General features: G+C 53.3%; 1 protein-coding gene across 1 annotated transcript in view; it reads left to right on the plus strand.

The window, feature by feature from the left end:
- Positions 1-3,037, plus strand: part of EXOC3L4 (exocyst complex component 3-like 4) — a 10,632-nt gene extending 7,595 nt beyond the window's left edge. Inside the window, exons 7-11 of the mRNA XM_006839541.1 lie at positions 92-206; positions 747-866; positions 963-1,115; positions 1,646-1,767; positions 2,845-3,037. Of these exons, the coding sequence (XP_006839604.1) occupies positions 92-206; positions 747-866; positions 963-1,115; positions 1,646-1,767; positions 2,845-3,037 (703 nt within the window). The remainder of the gene's footprint in view (positions 1-91; positions 207-746; positions 867-962; positions 1,116-1,645; positions 1,768-2,844) is intronic.
- The last annotated feature ends 6,729 nt before the right edge of the window (positions 3,038-9,766 follow it).

Consider the following 9,766-nt stretch of genomic DNA (forward strand, 5'->3'; position numbering starts at 1 on the left):
CCTTACTCCCCACTTTACTGTCTTCCACCTTTATCCTCCACTTCACCTGTCTCTTCTTACCTCCAGCTTCACCTGTTTGATCCTTCCCCAGGACCAGTCTTCTGGCCAGGTTCCCAGGCACCTTTGAGGAGTTGGGGAAGCCACTGGCAGCTACCACCTCCAGCTTCCAGAAACGTCTGCTCCAGGTTTTGCAGAGTGATGTGCAGGTGAGGGAGATGGGCACCGTCTCTGTCACCTTACAGGCGTGTTCCTTTCCCCCACTTCTCATGGGGCTGTGAGCAGAGGTTAAGCACACACTTCCTCTCAGGGGTTGTTGAAGGGATGTGTAGTGTTGTGGGGGAGCAGGGGACCCAGCTGTGTTCCCAGGTGTGTGGGAATATGCCCATCTTCTCACTTCAGTCTGTATTTCTCATTGGTCAAGGGCCAACCCCCGATGGTGGGACAAGGAAGCCAGGCCTGGCCCGCCCCCCCTGCCCAGGGCACATCCTAGCAGGGACTGGTAGAGGCCCCTCTCACAGCCTGGAGGATGCTTTCTTGACAAAGGCCTGGTGATGTCACTCCTGCCTTGAGAGGAAGTGGCACCAGGAAACCTGATAAAGAAGGTGGTCAGGTCATCTGCCAAGGTTCCTTCTTGTGACAGATTGCCTCTGGGCCTGAAATGCCCCCTGCCAGGAGCTGTGGAGGGGAGAGGAGGGTGTGGTAGGTGGGGAGGGCAAAATCAAGATCCCACCCCCGCCCCTTCCCAGCCACTCTTCAAGGTCCTGTGCACCAAGGCCTGGCTGACACAAGATGCTCTTCAGCCCCTCATGGACAAGGTGGTAGACTTTGGCCGTCAACTCGAGCTCGTGGCTCCCCCTAAGGCACAGGTACCCAGAGAGAGTGGACCTTGGCGGGGGCGTGTCCAAGTCAGAATTCAAGGGCATGACCTCCCTGCCCCTGCCCCCCACATCCCCACCCTCCAGGAGATCCTGCGAGAGGCGCACCGCTATGTGATCCGCGAGTACCTGGTGCAGGTGCTGAGACCACGCGAGCGGTTTCGGGGTGCCGAGCGCGTGACTGGCTCCCAGAAGATGAACCTTGATGCTCAGGCCATTAGTGACACTTTTCAGGGCCTGGTAGGAGCAGCTGTGGGTCACTTGCCTCCTGCTGTGTGGACCCTAGCATAAACAGTCCACCTCAGGGGTCAGATCAGAGTGGGGGGCAGGGAGAGGCGTGGCATCTGGCACACGGGGTGTTGACAGGTGGGGTGGTGCTTCACATACATCTGGGTGCAGCTTACAGGCGTAGCACCCTCCTCTCCCTGGGAGGAATCAGTGTGAGTCCTCGCCTCCCTCACCACCATGCTTCGATCTGAGCCCTCTCCTGGGCTACCGGACCCCCACTTGCTGGGTGATTCCCAGGCCTGGGCTTTGGTTTCCCCATTTGTGCAGAGACAGGAAGAACCTAGGTGCGTTGGCTCCTGGGGAAGGGAGCTGGATGCTGTTGTGGTAGATGAGGCCTCAGTGCAGAGGCCTGCATCCTGCCAAATCCTGGGGGGTGCAGTCAAGGGATTAACAGGTGGTGGTCATCGTGGTCAGGGGGGTGGCCACTCGGGGTGGCCGTCACTCCTGGATCGTGGGCCTCAGGCACCTCCCTGTCCCTGCAGGGCTCAGAGGCCTCATGGCTGGACCAGGCCATCCCGTGCGTGTCGGACATCCTGGGGGAAACGCACAAAGACGACATCCAGAAGCACCTGGAGATGCTCATTGAACTCTATCCCGATGTCAGGTCCGCGACTCACTGCGTCCCCTCTAGTTTTAAGGAGGCCTGGGGATTAGGGTTTGAACCTTCAGAAGGCCTCTGTGGCTTTAGGGGATGTGAGGGATGTGAGAAGCCAAGGGGAAGCATAAGCTAGTTTGTGGGGGCTAGAGGCCCCTACAGGGTGAGTTGAAACCTTGGGTGACCTCAGCGCATGCGCGTGAGCCCCTCAGCACCAGGCCTCTACGCTACTGACCTGAGTGTGTGTAGAGGGGTTCACTTCACCCACAACCCGGCCTAGTCTGTCCTTATTTAGGCCCCTGGCGGGGGGTGGAGAGGTGGGGGTGGGGGACACAGAGCGACGATTCCCACCTACCTTGGGAATCTACGGGGTGGCGAATCCCCAACACATGGAGGAAACTCTGGAAGCCACAAATCCGTATGTGCAGCCGCCTGAGCCAGCCACCTGAGTCGGTCTAGGAGAGCGGAGGCTTTGATCCCGGGGTGTGTTGGGGTGACAGTGAATCATTGGATCCCCTGGAAATCCCGGCCCGAATCTTTTGTGGCCTTGGAGATTCCAGAAAGGGGTGGGGAGGTGGCACCAGAAACCCTCCTGGCCCATTCCCTCTCCCCCCTCTTTCTCCCCCGCCCCTTCCCGCGAGCGCTGAAGGGACCTGGCACATTTCCGTGGCTTTGGCCAGCGGGTAGCCCCTCCCGGTGAATCCCTGGGGGTGGGGTTCCCCTTGGACTTCCCCTGTCTCCAGCCCCACCCGGTGCTCAGGCGGTGATGGGGCAATCCTCGGTAGCCCCTGCCCTTTTACCACCAGGCTGCTGTTTCTCTTTCAACCCACAACATGGGGTTACTGTCTGTGCTCCCCAGTAGTGCACCCAGGACGAGGTCTGGGTGTTTCCCAGGACCTGCCTTGAGCCAGCCTGTCACTCCCTCCCTCCTTCTCTGCCCTCACCAATTTTAAGCCTTGAGCAGCTTGGCCTTGGGGCGGGACTCCTATACCAGCGGGGCCACACACACCTCCAGCGGGAGCAAGGGAGTCCATCACCGTGGACTGGAGGTGCCCGGCTGCAGTTAGGGACTGTGTGTCTCTGCAGGCGGGAGCATGTGTTGGCCGTGCTGGCGCTACGCCGACTGGGCCGCCGGCGGAACCAGCGCCTGCTGCAGCGCGCCCAGGACCTGCTGAGGGCCTCGGCCAAGGCTGGGGACACCGGGACCACTCGGGACCGCGTGCTCTTCTCGGAGATCGAAATGCCCACCTTCATGGACATGTTGATCACTTGCATCTAAAGCCCTAGTTGGCAAAGCCAGAGCCTGGGGAGTCACTGCGGGCCCCGCCCCCAAACCAGAATCCCATGGTCATGGAAATTTCCTCTCAGGCATGTGTGCTGTCTCCAAGAAGATCAGGACTAATTGAAACAGCTGAGGCATTTGCGGGGGAGGACTGGATGGCCAGCTTGACCATACTGCTGACCCTGGAGGGCCTCTGCCTAGCCCCCCTTCCCCAACCGTGAAGGGAAATGCAGAATATTTATTTAAAAAATAAATGCAGATTAAAATGGTGCATCCCTGAGGAGAAGCGGTATCAGGCTGACTGAGTGGGAGGCTTGTGTCTCCATGCTTGGAGGGGTGGGACTAGGGGGCTCCGTGATGGCTCCCAGTGGTGACCAGCTCTTTCCTGCCTGGAGTCCATTGTATTGGTGTGAAGACTGAGGGAACTCCAGAACTCGGAAGGCCTATGTGGGTTACTGCAGAGTCCAGCAGGCTGCCCCTGGGTCCACTGCCCAGCGAGCCTAGCCCCAGCTCTGGCCTGTCCTAGGCCGACTGTGCCCAGGCAGTCTAGAAGAGGTCAAAGTTTGTTCTGCCACTTGGGGTATTTGGGTTGGGTGTGGGAGGGATTTCCCAGCAGTGAAAATTATGGGCCCACTATAGAGCAGGTGACACCCAAGGAGCATCGAGGAGGCGGGGTGACTCTGCAGGCCTGGGCTCTGGAGGTGGGGTTGCAGGTGTGTGTGCCCTGCTTCCCCTGCCCCTTTCCCCAGTCCCCATCCTTCTCAGGGAGTGCTGCTCAGTAATTTTCTGCTTGTGTACCAGAACAATTTTGCATACGCTGCTTGGGGCTTACCAGGAGAGGCTGGTTAGAAGCTGGGGATTTACTGAACAGTGATAGGAACCTCACCTTACCCCACACTTCCTGTGGGTCTCACCTATCTCTGGGAAGGGGTATGGGACATAGCAGGTGGGCCAAGAACAAGGTGAGTGTCCTGTTGTGGGCACCCAGGGGCAGTGCTAGGCAGTCCATTCCTACACATAGGCCCGAGTATAGAGCTAGTGACTGTCTCGTTGGGACTCCTGGCTCGGGGGTCCTTGTCTCTTCTGGCATCGCAGCCCCTTGCATGGGTGCACCTGGTCTGGGGCCAAGAGTGGGGGACAAGGAAGGATCCAGACTTAGATGTGGAGTCCAGAGGGGTGGGGGTGGGCAGGTGGGAGCCATGGTGATGTATTGGTTAAGCACTGAACATGTAACTGAAAGGTCGACAGTTCAAACCTGCCAGCAGCTCTGAGGGAGAAAGATGTGGCCGTCTGCTTTCCTTAAGGTTTCCAGCCTTGGGAGCCCAATGGGGCAGTTCTCCTCTGCCCTATACTCTGAGTAGGAACCCACTTGATGCCACTGGGTTTGGGTTTGGTTAGGGGGTGGGGCAGGAATGAGGAAGTGGAGCTCAGGTTGTGATTCCTGGCTTTAGGGCTGTGGGGAAGGTGGGAGGTGAGTAGAAACACTAGCTTTGTACAGCCTGCGTCAGTGGGGAAACAGGCTGGCAGAGGGTGAAGGTCACACTGCGTCTCTCATTGCTAGATGGAGGGGGGGTGGTTTGTCAGATGGAGATCCCATCCCAGGACAGACCAAAGGGAGGGACTGGTGACTGACCCTCCACCTGACCCCATGTGTAACTCTGGTGGCTATCAGTGGCTTGGGTGGGAATCACAGGGGGGGCATAACCCCCCAAATAAAGCCCATTGCTGTTAACTTGGTTACGACTCCTAGCAACCATATATAGAGTTGCCAAGCCTGTCAGTCTTACAGGGGCAGACCGTCTCATCTGTCTTCCATAGAGCGGCTGCTGGGTTTGAACCCACCAGGGCTCCTCCTAGTTATTGTTCAGTGCAATCAAGTCTGTTCATACTCATGAATGACCCTGTAGAGGGTTTCCAAGAAATGGCTAGTGGATTTGAATCGCCAACCTTGCGGTTAACAGTCCAGTGCTTATCTTACAGCACCATACCAGGACTCCTTGTTGTTGTTAAGTGTCTTCCAGTTGATTCTGACTCAGAGCAACCCTGAGGAGTGGCTACTGGGCTTGAACCGCCAACCTTGCAGTTAGCAGTCCAGTGTTCATCCTACAGCCCTACACCAAGACAACTCACTTTGTTGATTTGTTGTTAAGGGCCATTGAATCTGTTCTGACTCAGTGACCTATTATAGGGTTTCCAAGGAGTGGCTGGTGAGTTTGAACCACCGACCCTGCAGTTCAAACTGACTCTGTGGTCCAGAGCTTATTCTACAGCCCACATCAGGACTAAAAATCCAACCAAACCCATCACTGTGAAGTCGATTCATACTCATCACCCTGAAGGACAGAGTAGAATTGCCCCACAGGGTTGCCAAGGCAGTACGTATTTATGAAAACAGACTGATTCAATTTTTCTCTCTCAGAACAACTGGTGGGTTAGAACTGTCATCCTTTTTGTTAGCAGTCAAGTGCTTAACCTGTGCGTCACAAGGGATCCTTATAGGAAGCCTGGCTTGGTCTTCAGTGAGTTCTTTTCAGGGGCCCAGCCAGTGGTCCTGGCTCTGCTGCTTGCCAGTCAGAGTGTGGACAAGTCTGTCACTTCTCTGCACCTCAGTCTTTGAGCTATGACATTGGGGATGCTGGGAAGAAAGAAGCAACCAGAAAGTCAGATTTTTGCACCATGTCATCCATACACCCCGTGTCCCCAGGGATGCAGCCAGGCTACGGTATGCAGGAAGTGGCCAAGGAGGCTCTGGTGCAGGGGATGAGGAAACCAAGAGTCAGCCTGAAATGGGGTGATGATCCTCCTCGAGCTGTCGAAAAGGTAGAAGTGAGCATTGTCTGCCTCTGAGAACCTCACACAGCCAGGACTGCCTACCTAATCTGCTTACAGGTTTCTGGGCTGAGACGGGAAGTCTTGGATTTCCTGGCAAGAGCTGTGAGAACATTTGGCAGAAGGGTTGTGTGTGAACATGTGTGTGCATACTCCTGTAACCCTAGAAGTTGAGTCAACTTCCCAGGGACAACTCTGGGTGAGCAGGAGGAAGGTCAGGCCCAGGAAGGACTCAGATCCCATGAGGCCTTGTAAAAAGCTTAGCATGGTTCTTTGCCCATTTTGTCAAGGCCAGGCATAGGAGGTGCTGGGACCTGGTTCTCAGAAGTTTCTAGAGTTATTGGTCAGGTTGTCTCACTGATAAGGAAGCATGTGTGTGTGTCTGTTTATGGAATGTGCTGGTCTGTCAGTGTGTAGGGGGAATGACTTTGACTGGCTCTCAAGATCCTCTGTCAGCTGTTCTGTGGGAGAAATGTGAGGCTTTCTGCTCCTGTAAAGATTTGCAGCCTCGGAAACCCTGTGTAGGGTCACTGTGAGTCAAAACTGACTCCACGGTACTTAACAACAAAGATCCTCTGTGGACCCTCAAGCTTGGACCCCAGGTCCCACCGACTATGTTCTAGTCCTAGCCTCTGCCTGCCTCTCACCCTCCGTCTCCGTCCCCTTTAGGGTCTAGCCCTCACTCTCAGGCTACCTGCCCCCTGGGATTCCTTCATATACTGCCTCTGGTCTGTGTCTTGAGCTGGGAGGCTTTGAGGAGGACCCTGGCAGAGGCTTGGCTGGGAGGGTAATGTTTGCCTACCTCAGGAGTCCCTCTTTGAGGGGCTGAACCCCAGTCTGCCTGTTCAGGGGCAGCATGGGTAGGACACTAGAGCTCCTCTTCCCACCTGCCTCCTCACCCCTGTCCCTGGTCACTGGGCCCATCCATGTAACCTAATAGAAATATCCTCAGGGGGGAGTCTACAAAACCAGGTTGAAATTTCCTCTCTGTGGTGCCTGGCTGTGCTCCTGGTCTCTCTCATCTCAGACTGTAACAGGAAGGTGAGCGCTCATAGGCAGAGGGTCATGCAGACAGACGGAACTGGCCACAGAGCTCCTGGCACCAGAGGCATCTGTGAGTGGCTGTCAGCCCTGTCACTACTATGCCTGGCCAGTCCCTCCCTCTTCCTTCCTTGCCCAATGACCTTGGCCTCTTCCTTCCTGGCCCGAGCCTCAACAGACCCCCTGAATATCAGGATAGCACCTTGGGCAGGCCAGGGCAGTCCCTGCAGGGCCCATCACCACTGCCTGAGAGGGGAGGGGAGGCCATGGGGGTCGCCAAGGCTGCCTTCCCTTCCAATCTCACTTCCTCCCTTTGTTTCTACAAAGAGGCCCCTTTGGAATCCATCAGTCACTGTTAGGCGTCTGCTTGGTGTCCACCCACTGCCAGTGGCAGGAGAAAATGTCCTTCCCCTGTCCATCACTTCAGAGCACTGTGCTGGGCAATGAACTGAGACTGCTGCCCAGGATGGCAGATTCCATTGAACCCTGGCCTGGGCATTGTGTTCTGCAGGGAGGTAGTCCTGTGCTGGAAGCCAGGAGCTCCGTTGTTATTGTTGTGAAGTGCTGTCGAGTTGGTTCCGACCCATAGCGACCCTGTATAGGGTTTCCAAGGAGCAGCTGGTGAGCTTGAACTGCTGACCTTGCAGTTCAAACGGCTTTGCAGTCTGGCACATTAGCCCACAGCGCCACACCAGGACTCATAGGGTCTCAGTCCAGCTCCTTGTATCCTCTGCTCTAGGGAAGACCCCTGGAGGGAACTGAACTTGGACATAGCACATCCACCCTGGGCCTACTCCTCTAGGGACTGGAGGGGCCTGGACCAGTCCCTGCAAAGACCCGTTCTCCTTCGACAATGCCAGAACTTCTTACCTAGCTGCACGTCTACTTGCCTACCTACTTGTGGCTTTTAAACTGCTTTTTAAGAAAATTTTGTTTCGGATGGTGGTACATTCATATTGTTGGAAATTCAAAAGGTACAAATACAAGATGAAAAGTGTGCTTCTTAACTTCCAATTCAGTTCACCCACTTCCCTTCCCCAAACATAGTCAAGCTTACTGGTTCCTCAGAGACTCTTGGATTTATTAAAAGTAGTGCTTACCTGAGAACCACAGGGTGGCAGTTTGAGCCCACCAGCTGCTGCATAGGAAAAAGATAAGGCTTTCTGCTCCCACACAGATTAACAGCTTGGGAAACCCTATACAGGGTTGCTATGCACAACAGCATTGTTGTCTAAGGAGTATACTGTGAATGGTGGACTTGCCCGCATTAGTGAGGAACCTGTTGTTTTTATTTCTTTTTAGCTAAGTTAGCAAGTCCTGGTGTGGTGCTGTAAGATAAAACACGGGACCACAAGGTCTGTTTGAACTGCAAGGTTGGCAGTTCAAATCCACCAGCCCCTCCTTAGAAACTGTATGCAGGGTTGATAGGAACCAGAACTGACTTGACGACCTGTAAAGTCTTATAAGCACTGGACCACAAGATCTGTTTGAACTGCAAGGTCAGTAGTTCAAACCCACCAGCTGCTCCTTGGAAACCCTATGCAGGGTCGATTTGAGTCAGAATGACTTGATGGCATTAAAGTAGGTTACAGAAGATGGGCCCAATGACCAGGGATGCGGGGAATGGGTCAGGTGAGAAGAGCTCAAACATCCTCCCCCTGCTAGTCCCCTGCCTGTGCTGTCCCCGGCCAGCCAAACTAGGGTTCAGCCCCCCAATGGGGGCCTCCTGAGGTGGACAGACAGCCTCCATGCCTCCTTACTGCCCTCCCAGACCAGCTTCTGTCAGGCCCCCCTCAACGGGATAGGAAAGTCCCTTTTATTTCTCACCTGTGAAAACCCTCTATTAATTAAAGCAACAATAAAAAGTATAGAAAGCAATCACGTGGTTTTCTGTTTCTTGCTTTTTTCCTCCCTTCTGTTACTGTAACCATGTTAATTGTCATTTGTTTACATCTTCAAATTCTTTTTTAAAATGTCGAAGTTTATAGTTCACAAAGCCACATGTTAGACATTACTGCCCAGGTAGGTTTTTCCATCTTAATTTCCTATTTTAACAAATGGCAGCCCGAACCACTGAAAAAAACCAAATGCAAGAGCAAACATCTTTCATCCTAACTCATTCTACATTGTCTGAGAGACACATTTGAAGGCTGGTTATTATTGGCTAAAATAAAACTAATTTGTATCAGTGGCTGCAACAATGGGCTCAAACATAGCAACCATTGTGAGATGGGGCAGGACTGGGCATTGTTTCCTGTTGTTCAGAGGGTTGCTATGAGTCGGAACTGATTCTGTAACACAGTAACAACATCAAAGCTTTAATTTTGATTGCACTATTCTTAGTTCTTGTACCTCTATTCCATTTTACAAGGTCTCTATTTTAATATAGGAAGAAAGATCATTGCCCTCACACACACGCGCATGCGTACACACACACACACACACACAGAGTCAAAAATTATACGCACTCTGGCTGTAGCATTTATTTTAATCAACTTTTAGAAAAGACAAATGCATCATTTTAAGGCATAACCTTCTGACTTTTCAATACACTTTGTCCATCTCTCATCAAGCTTTCATATTCTCTTATTATTAAAAAATGTTTTCAGGCTGAGCTCTGAGCCATGAATTGCACCGCTATCTTCATTTCATCAGAGGTGAATCTTCGTCCTCAAAGGGCTCCTTTCAGGTGACCAAACAGGTGAAAGTCAGAAGGGGCAAGATCAGAGGATGCTTTAACACCTCAAAACAAAGAAGTTGTTGTTTTTTAAAATGTTTTATTGGGAATGATGTGATAGTTTGCATGGGAGAACATTAGTTTTACATTCATCCTATTGTATTTCATTTCATTGCCAT

Source organism: Chrysochloris asiatica, unplaced genomic scaffold, assembly GCF_000296735.1.
Source record: "Chrysochloris asiatica unplaced genomic scaffold, ChrAsi1.0 scaffold00025, whole genome shotgun sequence".
Lineage (NCBI taxonomy): Eukaryota > Metazoa > Chordata > Mammalia > Afrosoricida > Chrysochloridae > Chrysochloris > Chrysochloris asiatica.